Below are 24,406 nucleotides of genomic sequence, written 5' to 3' on the forward strand. Positions count from 1 at the left end.
AAGCCTTTCGAGGTTGTTCAGCTTTTTACATGGAGACACTGAAAGTTTTGTAAGTTGTTTGTTGGTCTTTGTTCGAGCTCTGGTCAGAACGAATGAAGAGGTGTCTGTGAAAACTCACTTTCCAGGTTTCAAGTCTCAACTTTGACTGGGCCGTTCTAGTACATGGCTAAGCTTTGATGTAAACAATTATGTTGTAACTCTGGGTGCATATTCAGAGTCATGGTACAGCTGTGAGGTTCGATTCTGCTCTATCTGTCTTATAAAGAAAAAAAAAAAAAAACTGACCAGCATTCCAACAGCATGATGTGTGTTGTGTTCACAACATTATATTCAGTATCATCTTGGCTTCTTCTCTTCATGCAGATCTAAAAAGAAGCGGATTCCACACGTTTCTACGCATTTGTTTGTAAAAAGACATTTAGCAAATCAGGCATTATTTTCTCCTTCACTGTTAACCGATACTCTGTGTTGGTCCATCACTTAAATTCTCCACAACGCCTGAGGTTGTAGGATGACAGAATATGAAAAATTCAACATATCACACAAAAAGCTTTTATTCAGTCACTTTTGACTCTCCGAGTCTCGTGTAAAAGAAAAACAAGTCAAAATTTCCCAGAAATGTTGTTGGCAAACACGGCTTATGCTAGCTAGCATGCAAGTAGGATGACAGCTGTAGGAGTATGTTTCACACAAAAAACACCAGATATGTTAACTTCCTATATGTTCTTCTGAAGGGTTGCATTGCTCAAGTCTTTCGTATGCAGCATTAAATCAAACATTATCTGCTACTTTTCTAACATCCTGCTGCAGCTAGCTGCGCCACGCGGCCATAGTGCTAGTTTGCTTATGAACAGGAACGTTATTCATTTTTTAACTCCTGCGACTTTTGTCCTCTATTGCAGTGTTACTACTGAAAACTTCCCTGCTGTGAAAACACCAGCATAAAAGGATATTGCTCAAAAGCATACTTTAAATCCTCAACAGTCTCTCTCAACAGGTCATAGGAGGAGGAATGATTCGCAACTGTCCCTCAGCGTCGCAAGACCTGAATATCGTCAGGAATGTATGGAAAGCCCTTTAAAGGAGCAACGCATATGAAAGAAGCATCATAAGCCTTTTGAAGGATGAATGGCAGAAACCTCCCCAAGCAAAACAACCGGAAAACCCTGAAGTCGTTCAAAGCAGCAGAAGTCTCTCAGCATCTTAGTGAGCAGTACCTACCACTATTTCATTACTTCTGTACCTAAAATAATGAAATAAAACTATTTTATGCTGATGTTTGATTTCTTTTTAAATTGCAGTGCTGTGTTACAGAGTTCTTCTGTTTTTGCTTTTTTTTCACACACTGAAGTGTTTTGGGTGAAACCAATTTTAAAATTTATAAAAGACAATTTGAAGTACTGAAGTGATTACAAAGAAATTTTCGAACCATCAAAAGCAAATCCTCTAAATCATGGATTAACTGTGATCAACCACCTACTTTGGCTCAGGATTACTAGCTAAACCCAGGCTAGTTTAATAAGGAAAAAATATATACTTCAACAGAACCTTAGTGACAACATGAAGCAGGGAACAGAACCTCACACAGCAGCACTTCCTGCTCCGAAGAAAAGACGAGAAACGAAGTCCGTCTGGAAAGACTGAGTTTCATCTCTAAGGCTGACTGACTCCAGAAAACTACATTGACAGCCATTATCCACAAAATAGAGGAAATATGGTGAACCTTCCCAGGAGCAGTCGAATTATCAAGGAGCACATCAACAACTTCACCAAAGAACCAAGAACAAAGATCTACAGCACAGTATGTCTACTTGCCTCAGCTCGGGGTCAGTGTTCATGATTCAAGGTCAGCGAAGACAAAATGGCATCATGGGAGGGTTCAAAGGCCTGTGATATTAAAGACTCAAAGCCTCTTATTACAACTCATCAATTGAAAATATTTTTTTTATTTTATTTACTCAAGTTAGAAGAAATCTGTAGGAGGGCAAAAGTACTTTTTCCATCACACTTTGGGTTTTCTTTATACTTGTTATGCAGGATCAGCAGCACTTTTGATCTTTGGATTCTCAGCTTTCCCCGTGCAATCTTCTGCATCTGGGCTCGACATACAACTTTTTCCTGAAAGCCTGCAGGACCGTTGACTTCGCCGTCTGGGCTGAAATGATAGAGGGCTGACAGAACCTCAGCGCCAAGACTTCAGAGCGCGCCGAAAAACACAGAAAAACACACGCGGCATCCTGCAATCAGGTCAGCCATCTAACGGAGGAGTGTCAGAGTGCAGCCAGAAAAAGACGGAGCGCGAGAGCAAGTGTGCGTGTGTGAAGAAATAAAAGCAGCAGCGAGTATAGAACAACAACAACAGCAGCAGCAGCAGCAGCATCTGGCCTAGATGGCTGGGGAACGGAGCACGACAGTCCACTCATTAATGCCGACTGTACAGACACAGAGCAAGAAGCCCCCCCTGAACACGTCTACAACACACGCCGCGCACGCACGCGCGCTTCAGAGCCACACCGAGCAAAGCGAGAGAAGAACAGATAGGAAGCCGCATGGGGCCCTTTAAAGAGAGAGTAGGTGAGAGAGGGTAGTTTTTACCTCTCCGCCGAGTGAAAAGATAAACTGGGCTCGACACAAACTCGCTGTGTTTAAAACAGGACGGTGCATCCAGTGCTGCGTCACCGGCCGCATCAATATTTCAGATGCGGCTGTGTTTGAGTGGGAAAAAAAAAAAAAAAAAAAAATCTATCGAATTGTGTGTTACCGAGCAAATACGGCTTTTAGAGGTACCCTCCCCCCTGCAACTCCCCGTCTATATTTCTCTCGTTTCTAACTGGAGTGAAAATGTGGTCAAATACAGGCTCAAGCCAGTTTATTCATGCAGAAGATGGAGCTATGTTTTTTAAAAAAATGGGTCGAAGTATGATTCTTGAAGAGGACTGCTATGCATAGGACCGATTTGAGCTCCTCACAAGAGAGCAGTGCACATGTTTAGTAATTAATGTAGCACATTGAAAATATTGCAACAACAACAACAACAAAAGGAAAAGAATGGAGGAAAATAATTATCTCCATCCTTTTCCTCCCCGCCTCTTCTGCTACCGTGCTCCTCGTTGGTGTCGGGTGTGCAGCTGACAGTTCATACCTCTGCCTCCAGAGGGCAGTGTGGCCACGTCACTGTTGACAGGCAGACCGGCTCCCAGTCCGTTGTTTAACAGAGGGCCGTCAGAGGGCTTCAGCTGCCACGTCAGACCCAGCAAGTTGATCGCTGCACACAGAGACACGGAGGGGAGGAGAAGCAGAGAAACATGTGAGCGAGGCCGGAGAGGAGGGCTGGAGGAGAGCTGGCTACAAACGATAAAGCTCATCAGCAGAACAACCTTCTTTGCTCCCGTGACTGAGGATGCCATCAAAAGGTGCATTTATTTCAGGAATTCAGCTCGAAAAGGTGGGGAAACTCAGTTATTACATCCACTTATTTCACACAGGCTGCTACGTTTCGAGCTTTTGCCGGTGTGAATTTTGATGACTGTGGCTTACAGCTAAATGAAAACCCAGAATTCAGCTTCCTGGAAAATCGGAATATTACATAAGAATGATCAGGAAAAATAAAAAGAAAAAGGATTTTGATAACAGAAATGTAAGCAAAGTGAGAAGTATCTCCATGTAATGTACAGTTTCATTCAATACTTGGAAGTTATGCTGGGATATGAAATCAGTATGTTTATAATGGTTGATAGTAGAGGGAAGCGTGATCTCTAAGATGTCCTGGACTGACATTTGATGATGACATTTATCCAATAAGTGGACTTTTAAAACACAGCCACTGGTCCAGGTAGACACTCCAAGTCCAGCTGCACCTTATGAATCTACTTCAAACACTTCAATCGGCTTTACTTCATAGCTCTCTCAAGACTCCAGCTGTCTCTGTTAGTTGTGCACATTTTTTCCTTCCACTTAACTTTCCATTCTTGGATGTAGCTCTATATAAAGAGCCAGCTTCTTTGGCATAACGTCACGTCACATCACAGCATTTTTTTCCCCTTTATTATTGGTCTTATGTAATATTCTAATTTTATGAGAAGCTATATTCCGGGATTTTGTTCGCTACGAGCCATAAATATCAAAATTAACAAAATAAAACCCTCAAGTTTTATCGCTTCACGTTAACAAGTCAATTTATTTTCGATTTATTTAAAAGACTAAAATCAATAAATTTGTCCGACTTATGGAGAGGCACCTGTATGAGACGGTGCAACACGTTTCGCAGCGCGCACACACACTCACATACACACACACACCGCAGTTAATGAAACACGGCGGAACACAGGAGCCGAGTCTGTAGAGATCACGCAATTAAGGAATCTCAAACGTCTCCTTTCTGTCGAGTTCCTTCCCTGCCTCAGCCTCGCTCTTTCTCACTCTCTCCCAGAGCGTCCTTCGGCGTCTGTTGCATTCTTCTTTTTTTTTATTATTTTGGAACCCTTTTGCACCGTCTCGCAGAGAGCGAGTGACAGATTCCTCTCTGAAGGGAACACTCCATGGCTCTCCTCTACATTCTCCTCTCCCTTTGTCCTCTGCTGTGTTATTGTGTGTGCTGGTGGCACGAGGCTCCTCGAGTGGGTTTGCTCTTCACTTTGTCAGCTCTTTACTCTCCCCATGTCTCTTCCCTCATCGCTCCCCACAAACCCTGCAAAATGTCTCCTCCCACCATAAATACAAGATGAGCGAGGGGGAAAAAGGAAAAAAACGCCAAGCATTCTGTCGCCTTACTAGTTCGATAATATCCTCAGTGAGAGGTGTGTTTCTTTTCTTTTATGAATGACTGTTTTGATCTCCAAAGCTCGGTTGATTGAGATGCATTGTTTGAAAGTGACTTAACATTAAAAGGCACCTTCCAGCTCTGCGAGTCCTGTGAAGTGGGCTCGGAGGGCATATAGAGACGTGAATGCACGGCGGCGTTAGGATGCATTACGAAGGCGATACCGTGCCTCTTCTCGGGATGGGAGCAGACTCACAACACCTGCATGTGGAGCCCGGGAATCAATTTCCGTCTTGTCAAAATCCTATCTGCACTTGCCGAGGGTTTGCACACACCGGGAGGAGTGTAAAAGTTTCAGGAGGCAGGGATGCGGATTCGGGATTTGCTACGGGGGAAAAACTCCTTTCTTTCTTTCTTCTCTCCTCTCTCTCTCTCGGTTCAGTGTTTTTTTGTTTCCTCCTTTTTTGTGTGTTTCATCACCCTCTCTCCACTTCTCTCCCCTCCCCTGCTTCCCGGTCAAAGGAAAGCGCTGACACCTTGGCTGCTTCCCGGCCTACACTGTCAGCTCTTTTTTTTTATTTTTTTATTTTTATGGAGTGCTGGGAGATTGGAGGGGTTGGTGGTGGAGGGGTGGATAGAAAACAAGAAACAGAGAGCATGAGGCGAGGGCGCCCCCTGTCTCTGTTCTCTCATATCTGAACTTTGACCTCTCCTTTTTAATCGCACCAGCCTTCTTTCCTTTCCATCTTTTTTTCATTGAATTCCCCCCTTTTCTTCTTATCTTTGCCCTGTCCTTCCTTGTAGATAACACACACACACGCACGTGCGCCCACACACACACACACACACACACACACACACACACACACACACAAAGATGGTATCACAGAGAGCCGTCGATAGAAAGATTGCCTATTGAATCAGTTGGAGACAGTAAGCAATTGTGAATCTATTGTGACGCCGTTCTCATTCTAGGTCACCTCCAAGAACACAACAGGCCGACAGCACTGCGGTTAGCTCAGTGTGTGTGTGTGTGTTCGTCTGGTTTATGTCTCGGCGACGTTATGGATACACATGTATTTTCCCAAAAAAAAAAAAAAAAAAAAACTGATATTTTTTTATTCCTCTTTCAGAGCCTTGCAGACATTCATACCTCCAGGACAATTTGGAAACAGTCAGGGATGAAAGCTGGAGAATTAGTTTAGAGTTAGAAAACAAACACAAATGCCAAGCTTTAGACATCTAACAGAGAACTGACACGGCAGTCCACATGAACTGATAAGTCAGACAAAGGGATGATTAATCAGAGATGCACGACTCACATTAGAGAATCTCGACGGGAAAACTTTTTGTCCGGTCTTTATGGAAGCGTGCCAAGAAGAGCGCTGTTTTAAAAAAATAAATTAGTCTAAAAGTTATGCTAGCAGTTTGCCACAGGCCAGGAAAGAGGCAAGGCTAGCATGTTCAGGAAGGTGATCTGGTCAGACGAGACCAGAATAGATCTACATGCAGAAAAACAAAAACTGCACATCAGTGGCAGAGATCATCCTCACCATAAAACACGGTGGTGGCAGCATCATGCATTGTGGAGGATATTGATGGGAAGACGGATGGAGATAAAGACAGTAAAATCCTACAGCACCGAGACGAGGTTCCTTGTTTATACAGCTCTACAGATATACAGCCAAAGCCACAGCATGCGCTTGGATGGTCTAGTCAAAGTCCACAAAGTAAATCTAGTCGAAAAAAAATTAGGTTTTCAGCCCATAAAACTTTGACGGACCTTAAGCAGCGACGCAGGGAAGAAAAGGTCAAAGTTTCAGTCTCAAGTTTTGCAAAGCTGCTTGAGACAAGGGTGGTTCCACAAAGTATTGTCTCACCGTGCCACACTTTTAAGCTTTTTGTTCGTGAAAAAACGAAAAAAAAGAAGAACATCAAAAACCATTTATCGTTTTTCTTGGACTTCAAAATTATCTGCCACTTTCTGTTTCTCACGTAAAATCTCCCATGAATCCCATCGAGGTTTGGAAGCCACGCAGTTCCTTTGGAATGCTGCTCTTGTTGTTTGCTTTGGGAAGGAAGCAGCAGCAGCAGAGGAAGAAGAAGAAGGTTGACCAACAGGTGGCACACTTACTCCTCCGTGACAAAAGCTCCAAACTCCGTCAACAGGTTTCTTTGCAGCAAGACACAAGAAAGACCAAGAGAGACCAGACACTTATCGTCTTTACCATCCTCCACCTCCATGGTTACAGCAACACGTCTGACGATGTCTGAGCATAATTTAAGAAAAAACCTGCAGAAACTGATGTATTTAGCTTTGTCATTTTAAGCATTTTTTCTTGCTGGTTGTAATTGCTATAATTACTGTTTTCCAGCTGCATTTATTAAGTGCAGCGCCAATAAAGCCCATCTCAGTTCAAATCCCACTGACAGGACGGGGAGAACAGGGGATTCAGACCGTCTTAGCAAGAGTTTCTCTTTTTAAGCTCTGCCTTCTTCATGTATTCAACTCAACAGATGAACACACACAAAAAAACAAAAAAAAAACACGTGTACACACAGGCATACGGGGGCAGATCACTGAGCAGCAGGTATAACAAGCAAACATGTTGGATTAAAAATAGATCAGCTACTTCATGGAGAGTTTTTTTATTTTTTATTATGTTTTTCCGATTCATAATTCAGCAAGGCAAAGTGCTTGCCTGTATCATCCGCAGAAGGCAGAATTTGAAAGAAAAAAAAAACCAAGCTATGGCACACAGGGTCCTGTAACAAAAAAAAAAGAAAAAAAAAAAAGAGAGAAGACAGATGATGGTACGGATGAGGGAGGAAGGAGGTGGCGGATCGTGCGCTGGCAGAGAGGTTAGTGGTGGAGAATTCTTGGAAAAGAAGGAAAAAAAAAGAGAAAACCAGAGATGATGCGGCGAAGATGCGAAGCAGAGATGAAGGCACAGCTTCCTCCCCCGTGGATGACCAAGAAGGGAATTACCGGCTTTTTTCATCCTGTAACAGATCAGAGGATGACACAAATCCAGCTCACCTGCGCATGTCCCAGCGATATTTGTATGTTTCAAAGTTAAAGGGTGTAAATTGATTTCTGCTTGAGTGAGGGGGGAGAGAAAAAGAGAGCCAGCGAAAGAGAGAAGTGACTTTGTGCACTGCATGTCCACCAGGTGGAAAATATTGTATCTGTATCATCATCATCATCATCATCATCATTCTTTTCTCTGGAAAACGTGGAAATGCTCAAACTCTTCTCTCGTCTCTCGCCTTTCTTCTGCTGCTGCCTCTTTGCACGGCTGATCCAACTGAACTACTTGTGATGCTGCTAATTGCACCAAAGATACAGCGCGGCCTCTTGCATGTATTTATATGTAATCTCTTGCATTGCATGTAAAACTACACAAAGAGCACACGTACGCACGCAGACACGCACACACACACGCGCATAAACGAAGAGCATGTTTTCATTCTCCCCTGGCCATCCAGATAAATGCATATTAACTGTTCTAATTCACCAGTAAATTAACAACTCTGACCTCAATTAGGACGGTAATTGTAGCGCAGACCGGCCCCTCCCACTCTCGGCCTGGCTTCTAATTGGTCCAATGCTCCACCCCTTCCTTCATATCTCATAGGGGCTCTCTATTCTTGGCTGGTTCAATGTCTGTTTGCAGCCTAAACCAAACGCACACAGAAACTAAAAGAACTCACCTGGAGAGACCGACTGACAAAATGGATGGATGAACAGATGCAGGGGTAAGAAAGGATAGACATGAATGGAACGGGGACGGTGGATGGATGAATGGATGGATGGACAGAAGAATGATTATATGATTGGATGGATGATTATTGTATTGATTGACGGATGGATGGATGGATGGATATTAGATGGATGATTGGATGGATGGACGGATGATTGGATAGACTGATTGACAGATAGACAGATGTATCGATGAATCTAATCATTAGACGATGCGATTGGGAATGATCTTTGTAAATATTAACATCTTTCCATGCTTATCCAGACCTGAAATGCAGAAATCAATTTCTCTCCAGTAGCAGCGTTTCCTGCTGCCAATATCAGAGGAACGAAAGGAGGGGGGAAAAAAAAAAAAAAAAAAAAAAAACACGCTGGGCCAGGTTCTCAACAATCAGGCCTTTTGGGATATTACGTAAAATTTACCTCATGAAATCCACTCATGTAACCTATAAATAAGGCAGCCCTCTCTGTCGACCGAGCTCTGAAGACGCTGAGATCAGTTAGAGTCTCAGACAAAAGGACGGGGGCGGCTGACGGCTGCCTGCTGCCCTTGGGGGGTCACATCGACTCCGAGAGACAAACTGTCTGCCAGCGTATACATACGCGCGCGCGTGTGTGTGTGTGTGCATCGGCGTATGCATGCTGCAAATTGCACGGTATTAACAACAAGCGCGCAAAGCTGCGAGGCCCGATGGGACCTCCTCACCCAGCTGATGCAACTGAACTGTAATTGACTGCAACACAAAAGGTTATGCGAGTTGCTGGCAGCTCTTACCTGCACAAAACGAGAAGAAAGCAACTTAGTAAATCACAGCTGAAAAATGGCTTCTTTACCGGCACTGAAATATTGACAGGACCCACCACCACGGCTGTAGCAATGTGCATGCATGCATGCGTGTGTGTGGGTGATTGGTTAAATGAAAAGAGATGTGCATCTGAGTGATGTCCTCCTTTCTGAATCCTCATTTCCTTTTCACATATCTGCTCCGTGACCCTCCCTCCTCCCCGCATCAAGCCGCTCTGCCTCACCTTATCCCAGCCCACCTCCAGTCCTCTCCCTCTCATCGATCTGTATTAGAAACAGGATATGAGGAACTATGCTATCTTATCACACATCAGAAAGCGGCAGAGAATGAGTGAGGATGAAAAGACAGAGTGCGTCTTGGAAGGCCGGGAGACGGAGGAGCTGAAAAGAAACTGAGGGAAGGGACGGAGAACAAGCAAGTAGGGAAGAAACAAAATCTTCATTCGTCTTCTGTTTTAAACACAGAAACAAGTCGAGCGCCATGGGGGCCTAATTGGACTAACGATCGGGCCCAGATAAGACGTGTGGAAAATGAAAAAATGAATTAGGAAATAAATGAATGAAGCAAGCTGAGGCACGCTGGTGTAAGAACTGCAAAAGCAAAGGAAAAAAAAAAACTCCAAACTTATCTAAAAAAAGTAAAAGTCAAGAGATGAATGTTAGAACCCAGAACAACTGTGCACCCCTGCGTTGTATCCCCTGACCAGAGCAGATGACCCATTTATCCCTCGCGGTGCAGATGGTGTAGCACCTTGCGCCGTGCCCTGCCCCTTTTTCCTGGACTGGCAGCGTGCCGTACGATCCTAACCTTTATCAGCGCGACAGGCCCCGCTGCTGCCGACACACGCTCCACGTCCAGATCCGTATGCCCCGATCCCCACGTCCCGCCATATGCCCCAGCAGTGCCTTCACCTCCAAAAAAAAAACAAAAAAAAAACACGTGGCACGCACACGCCAAAGATGCACATGTACACGGACACCTACGCTGGCATGAGCGACACATCCTGACCTCTCACTGTTCCACCTTGGATCAGCAGAAGGAAAGCCGCATGCGACGTGAGAGGGGACGGAGGGGTCAAGGAGCCGGCTTTGGAGAGGAGCCACGGACCCGACAGAGCTCCGCTAGCCGACACGACACACATATTCCGGAGATTTGTTTTTTTTTGTTTCTTTTTGGCTGAAACCTTGAGAGGATAATAATAATAATAATAATACAAATAAAAGGCAATAAAAATTTTGTGTTTAACAAAGTGGTTGCACTTTTTCTTTAATGCTTATTGCTTCTTTATACAACTAAAAAAGGGAAGATAATATCAGCTACAGAGGTTTCAACTTGAAAAGTTGACAAATTTAATTTAAAAAATTGTTTGAAAGAAAATATTATTTAGTTGGACTTCTAATAACAATAGGGTATTACCGCAGTAAGAGAAATTCAATTATTTGGTGATATCAGCTTTTGCAAATTTAATTATGTGATTGACAAAACTCTTGATAAAATTGAAACAGTTAAGTGTTTCTCTTTAAAAAACCAGTTGATTTTAGAAACGTGTAAAAACACGTTATCAATTTGGTCTTTTTTTTTTCAACAGGACTATTATCACATTACATATCTTCTTCTCAAATGCAGCATAAGCAGTAATTACTCAGATAACAGGAGTGATTAAAAATGACCCAAAAACTGCATTTTTATTCTGTTCTCAATTTTTTGTTACTACCTGCTACTGCAACTGATTACATATAATAACATTGCTAATTACACAAGATTAAACAATTGTTACACTTTTGCTGTCAAACATCTAAACTATTGCTTATTTCTCAAAACAAACTGTTACTTACTTGGAATAACTTGCCAAATTACGGAATGCTGACAGATGACTGTCTGTAGACTACTCCATTACTAATAGCTAATGATAAACAGCTGTTTAAGGGTGATTGTATAGTTTAGTAATGGCATCTCATTATGCAAAAACTACAACTCTGGTGTTGATAAATAGCTTATTATGAGCAGTAACTGTAAACAATAACACTAGTAATTTGCATAAAATGAACAAAACTTGGGCACTTTTCTCAAATGAACAATTGCTGTTAAAATCTTGCTATACTTTCACCAACAAACAGTTAATCTGCTTTTGATATCCAACAAGAAGTCGTTGCTTCTCGGTCGTTTTTATGTAGTTATTTAGTAGCTAGACATTGCCTAAATATCAGTTTCCTTTACCATCAGAGATGTACCTTCATTGTTAACGGTTTATTAAAAGCTGCTACTACTAGGATATAACATATAATTTAGCTAATTACTTAAAATGGCATTCTTGTTACAAAATTATGATCAGGTCGTTACTGTCCCATTGCCAAGCATATGGGACAGTAAGCATATACTATGCTAATAGTACGACTGACCAAATGCTGCCTAATATTTCAGCTCAACTACTCAGAGGAGTCGAGGTTTTGTTTATGGGACATTAATATTGATGCATACCTACCAAAACAAACTCAGTTATTTGCTTTGAAAATACTTTGAAATGCACTTTTAATACAATGAAGACTTTTTTTTCTCCTAGCTAGTAATATATGTATTGTTTTGAATAGAAATGTTCATCTTTAATCTTTTTTTTTTGTTTGTTTTTTTCCTGTTTCTTACACTTGACTGAGTTGCTCTGCTTAACCCAGCATGCGTGTGTGAGACCTCTGAGTTGCGGATATGAATTTGATTATTATGTATTTACTTTGCTAACTGCACAGCTGTGAACGATAAAGCCATTAGCATGTTATTACGGGAAGGAAACGGTGATGGGAACTCGCCCGAGTGAGGCACTTCTCGCCGGGAGGAGCGGCGGGGCAAGTAAGCGATTGTGATCAGTCTGGAGCAGCCAAGACGGCGGTGATGGATGGGAAGTGGTCGGCTTCAAGGCGTGAAGGTCACACTCGATGACAGTGTTTGTGCGCGTGTGGCTCTGTTTAATCAACACACGGAGGAGGCGGGAGAAAGAGAGAGAGAGAGAGAAGCCTTAAAAAAAAAAGAAGAAAAGAATAAATAAATACGTGGTGTGAATGCTCGTGCGCGCGCGTAGGAGCTCCTCTCATTCATCAGCGGCGACGGTGCCATGTTGGGGGTACGCCACGGAGCCGGACAAATTCACCAGTCACACACTCGCGCGCACATTCATTTGAAACACTCCCGCAAAAGGTGACACCGGCGCCCGCTAGCAGGAGTTTACTCATGGAAGTCAAGGGCGCACCTGTACGTGTGTGTGTGGGATTGTGTGCATATGTATGGGAATGTGAAAACAGTCCACCCGGACACAACTAGCCTGACAAGTCTGTCATCTATCACACCTTTTTTTTGTTTTTTGTTTACACACTCCGTCTTCTAAGGCTCCTATTCTTTTTCCTTCCTTTATTTTGTTTTTTTATCCTTCCCAACTTGTTTTGACGTAACTGCTTCTTCCCCTCCCCGTCCTCTGCAGTCTCCCTCCGTCCTTTCGTCTCGCCATCGTCGCCGTCCCTCTGTTCTCTGCTGGCTGTGATCAATTAGGAGACATTAGTCCCACAGTTATTCCAGGTGACAGAAGCCCTCGGGAGGCCGCGTTCTCCTTCATCTCTCCTCCTCCGTCTGCCTCTCCCCCGGTTTCTCCTCTCCACACCCGGCCTGTCCTGTCACTCACGCTAGGCGTCCTCCTTCTTCTCATCATCATCACCATCACCACCATCTTCCTCTTCCCTCTGCAGTGCAAACAACACATCCCTAACACTTGAGCAATCTTGTGACCTCACGGCTCAGGGAGCAGACAGCTGCGGATCAGCCCTGCGACCCTCTTCCCGTCTGGCTCTCGGGGCGATCTGTCCTCCATTTCCTATCCGTGTTTACGCTCACCTCTGACCTCTGGTGTGCGTTTCATCCCTCTCTCCGGCTCTCTCTCCCTCACCCTCCTTTACATTCTCCGGGTTGCCATTCACGATGATGGACCCGTCTCCTCTCCTATATGCCAACCGTTCACCTGTATCCTAGCAACCACCTCTCCTTTTGGCAGGGGTCCTCCACGCGGAGCGAGCAAACAAGACGCCGAGGGAATGAGGAACAAGCGCTCTCGTTTATCCTCCTCTCTCCATCCGTTCAGTCATTCCTTCACAGGTAAAAGAGGAAGGCCACACTCCACTGGAGTCTGGAGCGAAAACGAAGAAGTACGTCTGCCGGTTCTCTTGAGTTCTCTGTAATGCTGTAATGATGAAACGAACAAACTCAGAGTTCGTTTTCCCTCTCTCTCTCTTTCTTTTTGCAGTTTATGTGTGTATATTTATCTCAATCCCATGGCTCCATCTGAAGCAGCAGGGTAGTGCCTCAAAGAAGTGTTGTCGACTGTACACCTGAAGCACAGCTTTCAGAAAAGTCCCTCGGCGCATCTGGGGAAGCTTCTTGGCCAGATTATTTTACAGTAGAGCATAACTGTGAAGCAAATCTAAAAGAACCGAATCTGTTTCCTATGTGTCGGCCCGTTTTTAGAGCTTTCCACCCGGGTTTGTGCTGGGGGAACAAGGAACCCCCACAGCATGCTGCGGCTACCACCGTGTTTCATGGTGGCTGCAGTGCGCTCTTAGTTGTGTCAACTATCAGATCAGGTTGAAGTCAGTTGTTTGACTTCGACCTTTGGAAAAGCAAAACTGCACTTAAAGAATTGTGATGGTCACTTCTTCCACGGTTACATATTCCAGTTAAATCCCTATTAGTACGTTGTAGATGTGTCTTTACTCTATTTGATTGTATCTCATAAATTTATAATTGTCTGATGAACTGCTGAGTTATATATTTTTTTTCTGTACAATTTATCTACCTCTTCCCGCATTATTATTTTTCATTAATATCTTTGATCTGCATTTCATTTGTGCAAAATGAACTAAACAAGCCGAAATCATTAATTTTCTCCCCTCAGAATCAATTTGCAGATAGATTAAACAGTTTATTTTGTCCAAATCACTTTATTCTTCATTTGTGCTGCGTTAATCTCATCTCTGCCTCTGAGTTTCGATGGATTCCCATGTTTTGATAGGTTTGTGATTACTGAACGTAATGGGTTGGACTGGATTTTATTTAGAAGTATCAGAGCAAAGAGGGGAGATGAACAGAAACACACAGCACTCTGATATCCATCTGCAAAAATCACTATTTGGTTGGCGTATCACGAAAAATCCCAGGGAAACGCGTCGAAGTTTGCGGCTGTCGCATGACAACATGTGAAAAAAGTTAAAGGGTGTACGAATACTTTTAAAAGGTGTGGATATGAAAAATAAGGAGGAAAAGAAATTCAGACTGAGAGTGTGATGTGAAACATCGTACACGCACACACACACGCACACAGTTTACGTCGAGTTCCAGCAGAGAAGGACTGACGCGCATCGTGTGCACTTTCACGCACACAGAACAGAAAAGTGCTGCTCAGGCACATGTGTCCTGATGTAATTTATGAGCGGGCTCCTGGGCGGATGCCTCAGAGGGGTCCTCTTCACGCTGCATGGCTCTGGGTGCTCTGCGCAAATCCCAGCAGCGATCGCCTGGGCCGGCGCACACACACATACGTGCATCATACACAAATGAGGCACACACACACACAAGCACACAAAAAAAAAAACAGAAACCCCTCCCGTACCCCCCACTCCCTGTTATGAGTAGTGAACTCGCTGCACGATTAACGCTACAAAAAGCAAGGTAAACACAAGGGTTTCAGGCTTGGCAGCACCGCTACCGCTCTGTTCGGCACAGACAAAACACCCGAGCAAAACATTTCCCTACAGTTGAACGGGGACCTTACAGTTAGCAACAGAGCAAAAGTAAAAAAAAAAAAAAAAAAGAAGAAATAAAATAAAACAAAACCTTCTTGTTCCAGCCTTGTTCTGCCTACTGAATTGTATCCAGGTGGACAATTAGGTTTGTTGGTAAAGCACAGATCTCCGGCAGATAACACGAGCGAGAATGCACAGAAACTATCGGACGCGCTCGATCCTATTAAAAATGCAACAGTGTACTGTATTTAGATAGTCTGTTAGCCGTCTTGTTTGTGCTATAAATACACCTAATAATAAAGTAATCTCTTGGCTTGGCTGACAAGCTAATACTACTAATTATTAAGACAGACAGGCACTGCTGTTAAAAGGGTTTCTCTGGCATGCACACAAACCCTTATGCAATGTTGGGAAAGAAGAAAAAAAATTAAATAAAACAAAGGCAGCAATTAGTCTTTGAAACAGACACACTACATATTATTTCTCTAATTAACTCTACGTTTAATAATTAGAATTATATGTTTTGATGAAACAAACCATTTGTCGTTATTAGCAAATATACTGTGCACTTCCAGAGAAGTGAAATATTCGTCTGGCCTGGGGTATCTGTGGGTTTCCTTCACCATCCCAGCGGCGGTTGTGTGGCTCTGTACGTGTCTGTCCAGTGCGGTGTGACCGGGCAGAAATCAGAGGGGGATGGATGTGTGTGTGTGTGTGTGTGTGAGCGTGCCCCAGGCCAGGGGCCTTGATCTGCCTTGGAGGAGGCACACCGCTCTCAAGGGCACTCCGAGGGGCCACACAAACACTCGCAAAAGTGGACGAGTCTGTGCGCAAACCTGCATATACGTGTGTGTGTGTGTGTGTGTGTGTGTTTAACTCACAGTATTCATTATTCTTAAACTTTTCCACATTTTGTCATGTTTCATTCACTAATTTTAAGGCGTTTTGTATTTTGGGAGGGGGGATCTGGAGAATTAGAGAACGTTGCTTTGTTGTATTCACACCCCACAGCCAAATGGTAATGCTGCAGACGCCCATCGTCTTCCAGTCCACATGAGGTCAGCTCAAAGTCTTTGATGTTAGAAAATCAATAGAAAGTGACTCTCCTATGTGACGCTGCACCAAATCTCCAAAGACACAACAATTTGCGATTAGCCGCTAGACTGTACACTAATCCCCCGTTTGGGAAAGGGTGGGACTGGGTGCCGCGCTATATGTACGTAATTCATGTAAATAAATGAGAAATGTTTTGCAAGGACTGTTGTGCATGACTCCTCCCTCTGCAGAGATCTTTCATAAAACAGTAAAGGACTGTAAGGCAGTCCTAATTTGGGATTAGCATTCTGGTTTTGCGACTAGATGTTGTAGACTGGCAGTCGGCTTGGGGCCAAAATAAACCCGTCTTGGAAAAGCCTGTCTAGTTTTGAGGCAGTCCATCGAGTCTTGGACTGGACATTTCTTTATTTCTTTTTTAAAATTGCCAACAAAAGACCAACACAAAGTGGTGCATAATTGTAAAAAGGAAGGACAATGAACTACTTCAGCACCAAGCGTCGCATAAATCAGAAACGACACATATCGAATTCGATGGCCGCAATATGAATATGGGATATGAATACTTTTGCAACGTGCTACATTATGACAGGCAAATTGTAGAGTAACAAAAAAAAAGGTACGCTATAGGTATAAATAATGTAAAATTATATTAATAATTAATGTGGAGTCAGGGAGGGGTTCTCTCTTTCTGCTGATGTCTCTGATTCCTAAGATCCACCCATCTGTTGACTCTGGTCTCTGGGGTAAGAGGCCAATCAGGGGCTCGGTGGCACATCTGCCTCCTTTCACACACACCTCCTCACACACACACGCATTCTAAAATAGACACACATAAAGACGTCCTTCTATTTTCAAATCCTCCTTTTTTTGCCTCCCTCTGTCTCTCACACCGACGGATAAACAGCACAGGTCTGCATTCTCTCGGCCAGTGAAGGAGGTCAAAAAAATAAATAAATCCATGCCCACGCATACTCCCACACACACACACACGCACGCACACACACACACCCACACTGAGCAACACTTTTCTTTCTTCCTGCGGATCCAGCGGTAGACAGGCATCAGATTTTCTTCCTGATGCGCTCTGAGTGTCTGCCATTCCTTCAAGTATCGCACGCTGGCTTCAGATCAGTGAAAAACATCCAGGTTCCTGCTGGGTCTGTTAGGATCCCCACTTAGACTGATACCTGCTCAGACAAACAGTCTTGGTTATTTCTGCGGTGTGTGTGTGTGTGTGTGTGTGTGTGTGTGTGTGTGTTTGTCTCAGTGGCTGTTTACCAGGACTGAGCGGAGGCCGAGGCATCTGTTGAGGCCGATTTTGACAGAGCGGCGCAACAAAGCTAAAGCGACAAAAGCTCACACGCCCCTGACTCTGCTTGGTGTTTGTAGCGGGCCGTTAACTTGACACTTTTTTTTTCTCTTCTTCTCTTTTTCCGGCGTGGGAGGGAGGAAAAAAATAAAAGCAAAAGCTGAAGGATTGTAGGTTAGCACAACACAAGCTGGACTGAAGAACTTGAAATAAAAGAGGTGTTCATGTGTGACAGAGGCTGGATTCTTTCACTTTTGCAGCATGCTGGTCATTTGTATTCAGCACCATCCGGTTACCGGCACAACTGGTGTGTAAAAAGCCTTAAAATAAAGTCGCTTTTTTATTGTTTTATTGCCGCAGGGCAATCTCACACTTTTTTTTTTTTTTAAGCCAATTTTTTTCTTTAAGTTTACACTGGGTTGCAAAATAGTATTTTTTGGAAGTTTTTTTTTTTCAACTGAATTAGGACTATTTTGCAAAAATGACATCCATTTTTCTCAATCTGTTGAGGTTTTTATTCCAATTTGATTTAGAAAAATCCCATTTTTGTGCCATTTCTGTTAATATTTCTGATCCAAAAAAGGTTTTAGGAGAAAAAACATTGTCCTCTAACAGCGTTTATTAACTAAATGTTACAAACTTGGATTTCTGTAAATTGAGTAAGAAACACTGATAAGGGTAAGAACACGTGAATTGAACATTACATCTCCGCCTCTTTTCTGTCCTGATGGAGTCTCTCCTCCTGCTCTTTACTCACTGATCCAGATTCTCAGGAAACCGATCCAGATGTGAGAACAAGCGACACATTTTGATGCTCATTGTTGCATCCATAGCTCAGAAAGTTGACCTGATTGAGCAAAACCAATGTGATTTTTGGATTCAGCTCATCAAAATGACCCTGAAACAGCCGAAAATCCCCAGACGTTTTTGTTTGGCTGTTGACCTGTGTAATTTATCCAGAAGAGAAAAATCAACATGCTAAGAAATATTAGTTTAAAAGAAAATAAATAATAAATGAATAAATATCACGCGACTCAAACTTGAGCTTCTGTTAGCTGCTCTTCAAAATGGGTAAGACAAGAAAATACGCCATCCAGTTAAACGCAGACGTTCTGAACGGCACGAAGAAAGTCGCTCTGCGATTAAACTCGCTCAGATCTGCAGTCGGAGCAAAACGTTCAAAAGTTTTGAAAAACTGGAACTGTGACAAACAAAGCTGGAAGCGGACCCATGTTTATCTTGTCACCACGCAGAGTGAGCAGAATGGTGAGGGAGGTGAAAAAATTAGCAATTGTCAGCGAACCGCAAAAAAAAAAAAGAAAAAAAGTGCTATACTTGGATAACCTGATCCTTAAAACAACTGCTTTGTGTTATCCACGCACCAACTGGTTGTTTGGGAGGTTTGCCAGAAAACAATTTTTTTTTTTCTTTTGGTCCTACATTCACAAACATGAATACATACGTTTTGCTGAACTCTGCTGAGAGTTTAACTAGAACAGTAGCTTTGGTCAGATGTGATAAAAACTTAGCTTTTTAGTAAATACACATGATGAATTTCATCATGAAAACAATATGTTGTAGCCACTGTGAAGTATGGTAAAGGATCTGTGATGCTGTAGGAAAGTTTCTTTCTTTAAAGGCTCAGAGAACCTTGTTAAAGTGAGTGGCATAATGGACTTTTTATGAAACAATGACATTTCACATTAATATCAGGTGGAAAAAACTGAAAATGGGACATTATTGGGTCTTTCAGAGAGATGAAGACCCACCGTGCCAGAAGATCTGGGGCAACTGTTCTAAGATGGGTTTCCACTGATCATAAGATTGTGGAAATTGGAATTACAGAAATAAATTTGCTTAATGTAAACGCGCCAATTTTGTAAAAACTCAGTTATTCTGCTAAAAGATTTTGGCGCTAGGATGAAATGGTTTTTCGGTTTTATAGAAAATAGTTTACTTTGCAAAAGTGAAAATGGAAACACTTTTTTTTCCCCAACACGAGTCACGTGATCAACAACCGGATGTTACTACAGGAAGAAAAGACAAAGAAGACAACAGGAAGTGGTTGGATGATGATTGATTTTTTTTAACGACTTATCAACTTATTCCCATGTGATTTTAATTGTGTTTCCTATTTAATGGAAACACGGTAATTGCAAAATTGTCTTCTTTTGACATTAGAGGAATATGAACAAAGTCTTGCGCACATTTGTGATGGAAATTCAGCTACAGTATGTAAACCTAAATGCTGTACAATTGGCAGATGGAAGTTGAACAAAGTAGGTCTTGCCAATAATTAAGTAGCACCATTGATTTTGTTCAAAACACTTATTAAATAATGCAAGATAGCTTTTGTCATTGAATAAATGTTCTCAAACTAAAGTCAATTTTCTATTTTAATGTGTAAGTCAGATTAGGCTACTGCTATAAAAACGCAATTGAGATGAATTTCTTTTACACGTTCAGTGCTGAAGTTGCCACTCACCAATGAAGTAGGACAGTAAGATGGCCAGCAGGGCGGCAGCTGCGATCGCTGTGACCGCCGCGCATTTCCAGCTGCAGTATTTGGACGGCTTCTTCAGCTTGAAGGCTGAGCGAGAGAAGGTGTTCCTGGGCAGCAGGCGAGGCGGCGGAGAGTACACCGTCCCCGACGTCAGCGGGTATCCGGGGGAGGAGCTGCTGAAGAGCGGGGTGGTCCCTGATGACGTCTTGAACAAGAAGTGCCTGCGGAGACGTCAAGGGGAAAGAAAGCGACACATTTAACAAGAGGAAATAGACTCACGTGTGAGTTTGCATTCAGTTTCTTTCAATCCGACAAGCTTATTCGTGAGGACATCCTTGAACTGCGCCTCTGGTGAAGCCGTCGCTTTGACCTCCACTTGATGCAACCTTGTTTCTTTTGCCCTCGTTTTTCTCCTCTTCGCCCTCGATTATGATGTGTCCTGTCTCTGCCCTTAATGGCTGGACAGGAGCTGGACTGCATCGCTTTCTTCTCTTCCTCGTGGTCCAGGTAGGGGTCAGAGTTCAGAAAGAACATCAGAGAGGGATCTGAGCCCCCATCCTTTCACTCAACATTACTTACTATCCTCCACCTTCACTGTTTGTGCGTCACACAATGAAACTCCTACTACGACTGTCCTTACTTTTCCTTAGTGTGTTGTAGCCCACTTGTAATTAATCATCTTATTGCTTTGTTTTATAAACATTTTTATTTAAATCTAACCTTTTAAAGAAAAGAAGCGGTCACTTTTACAGATATTTGAAATCTTGTAAAGAGACAGTGAAAAGAAAGGAGGACAAAAACATGGGTGAAACCTTTTTGTGTCATCTTTTGCATAGAGTCCCTGCAGCGCACATGTGGAGAGGCCGTGGGCCCCCTCCCACCATCCCGCACACACACACACACACACACACACACACACGCACACACACACACACACACACACACACACACACACACACACACACACACACACACACACAGACCGGTATGACAGAACAGAGCCCTCAGGTGAGTGTGACATATCACAGGAGGAAAGGTCACCTCCCTGCCTCAGAGACGGAGTAAAAAGGGACTTTGCCTCACAGTGTTTGAGGAAGTTGTCTTGTCTTGCTTGTCCCCCCTTGGGATCGTGAGAATATGCGTTTTTCATCAAACCCTCTGAGTTTCCTCTGACCTTGGGGATGAGGGCTGCGAAAGGGAAAACACTGCATCGAGTTTCCTTGCTTGAAAGGCAAAGAACAATATTGTCAGAGCTAATGAGTCATTTTTGGTTTACTTCAGAGAGTCAGCGTTATCTCCGTTACTGGGCGCGCCTAAAACTTTTACATGCCTCCAAGAGTAAACATGTTTTTATTCGGTGCCCTCTTTAGCTTCTAAATATATATATATATATAATCATCTTGACACAAAATCTTCAATAAAATGATGTCTTGATGCATTTATTCATCTTGTGGGAAATCCAAATATTCCATGGTATGTGTGCTTATGTGTGTATGTGGCAAAAGACGTCTTTTATTTTTGTAGATTGCTGAGTCTGTGAGTAGGGTAGGAAAGTACAAGTCCTGTTTTCAGTCTATTACTTTTGTGGTCAATTTTCAGTTTGTGAAATAGGGTTTTATTTGTTATTTTTTTTATTTATTTATTTATTTATTTTTTTGCATTGTTGTAAATTTACCAAAATAAATCTGAAACTGAATTCATAAAAATTACACATACATGGTCAAGGTTGGGACGGGAGCCAGTATGGTCTCCTTCATTGTAAGCATTACTGCAAAAGATGAAAAACATTTAGATTTTTAGAGGCAACCAAAATTGATCGGATCAGAAAAAAAATACATTCCATAAACTGTAGATATATATTTTTTCCAAGCACACAATAGAAAAAAAAAAAAAAATATATATATATATATATATATATATATATATATATATATATATATATTTTATTAAACAGCTAAGCTCAATGAGGGTGCAGATGATAAAACCCAGATATACATAGACAGCTCTGGAAAAAAAATGATCAGATTTCAGATTTTACTCTCTATAAGAATATATTTGAGTAAAATGAACTTAATTCTTTTATTCTATGAACTACTGACAACATCCAAAATTCTAAGCAAAAATTTTGTATTTATTTGCAGAAAATAAAAAATGGTTAAAATCAGGAAAAAGATGCAGAGCTTTCAGAACTCGAATAATGCAAAAAAAAAAAAAAAGTTAATATTCATTTAGAAACAACAATACTAATGGTTTAACTCAGGAAGAGTTCAGAAATCAAAATTTAGGAGTTGAATTTTAGTTTCATATTATGGATTTAATCATGTAAAAATGCCCTGATTGTGCCTCTGCTACTACTGTACATGTCACTATTTCTACTGTAAGCGGCAGAAAACAGAGAAAATGTGTTTCTTTTTTTTTCCCCCTTAGTTTACTTGCTCTGTGGGAAACAGAAGAAACTGAACCCTAAACTTCTTGACTCAGTCTTGGTGAAGATATTCTCATAACTAGAGTGAGTTATGAGGCTCCGAGTCTCTTTTTCCTCTCCATCAACTGGATTTGTCACTCTTCTCCGCCTCCAGTCCAGGGCTTGTGACTCATGTCTGCCTGAATGTGTGTCAGGGCTGTCCTTTTTCTAATGCAGCCCACTGTCACTAGCATTCAGACTATTGGCTGTCCTTTGAGAAGAAGGAAAACAGAGCTTATCTGTGCTTTGAGCCCCTCCGCTCCCCCCTATCATTTTGATGCCTTTAATCACTGCTGTTAACAAAACAGAGAGTGCGTGTGTCTTTTTTCCCCCTCCGCTAAAAACAGGTAATGGGCTCCGAGCATGAAGATTTGTTTTGGGAGCACTGCTCCACTCTCTCTATCAATTATTCAGTCCGCTGGTGCTGGTCCCCCTTCTCCCACTCTTTCTGCATTTTATACCACTGATTGTTGGATTGCTGTCCCCCCGGGTTGCCCTCCTTCCCCCGTTCTTCTCCCCGTTACCTGTCAGGTGTGTTGCACGAGAGAAAAGGGGAGAAAGGAGGAACAAAAACACACCCGACAGACGGAGGCATGGGGAGCACGGGGAGACGGCATGTAAAGGAAATATGATGTTATTGTCTAAAAATACCGCGCTCTTCGTGTCACCCTCCCACTCCCTTCACCCTTTTTTATTATGCATGAAAAATGTATATAAGCTGCCAAACGCAAGGATGCACATACGCGCGGGGTGTGCGCACAACAAAACGCGCGCCCACTTTTCCCAAGGTCAAGCAGCTTGTGTCTGCTTGAACTCATTTTCACAGCCATTGAAGCACTCTGTGATGGCAAGGCCGGCGCTAATTAATTACAATCCTCCTAATGTGCGGCGAGCGAGCCGGTGAGCCGCTCGCGTTCTGCGCGACACAATGCATGCGATTTTTGATGTGCCGGTATGCATTTGAACTCGCCCAGCGAAATCGTTTCAGTCCAAGGCTTTGTTGTTTGTGTGCAGACGGCGCTCGGCGAGCCTGTGTGGGATGGGAATATGTCTACGGTCCGCACTAATTATGAGCAGGAATGGAAAGTGTCTAATGTGCTCTGGGGAGGTAATTGACATTGATTTATGTTGCGGACGGCAATGGAGGGGTTCTATCATAGCAGGCAGCCAACAATCACAGCTCTGTATCATTAGGCAAGGGCTGGATTGTGTATTTATGCGTGTGTGTGTTTTGTGCATCTGTTTATTTATTTAATTTTTTTTTTTTTTTTTGACAGTGGTCCAGTATGGAAATGCCACACATAATTAGAGAAAGCTGACAGAGACCCCGCCACCCCTACCTCCCAGCTACGGCTCCCCTCGCTGTCATCGCGTCTAATTCTTTATGCACACAAATACTCCGAACAAACAAAAACCTAAATCACACACCGACAAACATTTACGCCGTGACTTGGAGGTAAGCACCCACGCACGGGCGGCACAAATTTGTGCGAGTTTTCGTCCGCCGGCTTGTCCTGTAACCGCAGCCGATGGTTTAATTTGCATCCCCGCCGAGCAACAAGTGACATAAAGGAAGGAAGATGGAGATAGAAGGCTGCGCACTGGAAGACGGGCAGAGAAGAAGAAGAAGAAGAAAAAGAAGAAGAAGACAGGACATGTTTTTTCTCACCCCTCCCGCCCTCCAACGCTACGTCCCATCGAGAGAAAACGAGGACCTGGACAATTAACCACAGAACAGAGAGCATGCTGGGTAATTAGCGGCAAGTCAAAGCTGGCATTCCCCCTGAGCGAACAAACACACACGCTTTTACACAGCCACGGAAGCACGGTTCATTTTCTCAGCTCTGACTAATACGAGGATGGCAGTCTGAGACGCATCAACACATGTCAGACGTAGAGAACAATTAAGGGAGGTCGACTTGTTAAGGGAGAGCCCATGAAAACACTCGGATCTGAGAATTAAACACAAAGC

General features: G+C 43.0%; 1 protein-coding gene across 1 annotated transcript in view; it reads right to left on the minus strand.

Moving 5' to 3' along the window:
• Positions 1-24,406, minus strand: part of LOC106960231 (teneurin-2) — a 106,842-nt gene that overhangs the window by 49,481 nt on the left and 32,955 nt on the right. Inside the window, exons 4-5 of the mRNA XM_015053218.1 lie at positions 19,953-20,191; positions 3,143-3,265 (exon numbers count right to left, since the gene is read on the minus strand). Of these exons, the coding sequence (XP_014908704.1) occupies positions 3,143-3,265; positions 19,953-20,191 (362 nt within the window). The remainder of the gene's footprint in view (positions 1-3,142; positions 3,266-19,952; positions 20,192-24,406) is intronic.

The sequence above is a fragment of the Poecilia latipinna genome, unplaced genomic scaffold (assembly GCF_001443285.1).
Source record: "Poecilia latipinna isolate Pla-1442-1.1 unplaced genomic scaffold, P_latipinna-1.0 Scaffold1168, whole genome shotgun sequence".
Classification (NCBI taxonomy): Eukaryota; Metazoa; Chordata; class Actinopteri; order Cyprinodontiformes; family Poeciliidae; genus Poecilia; species Poecilia latipinna.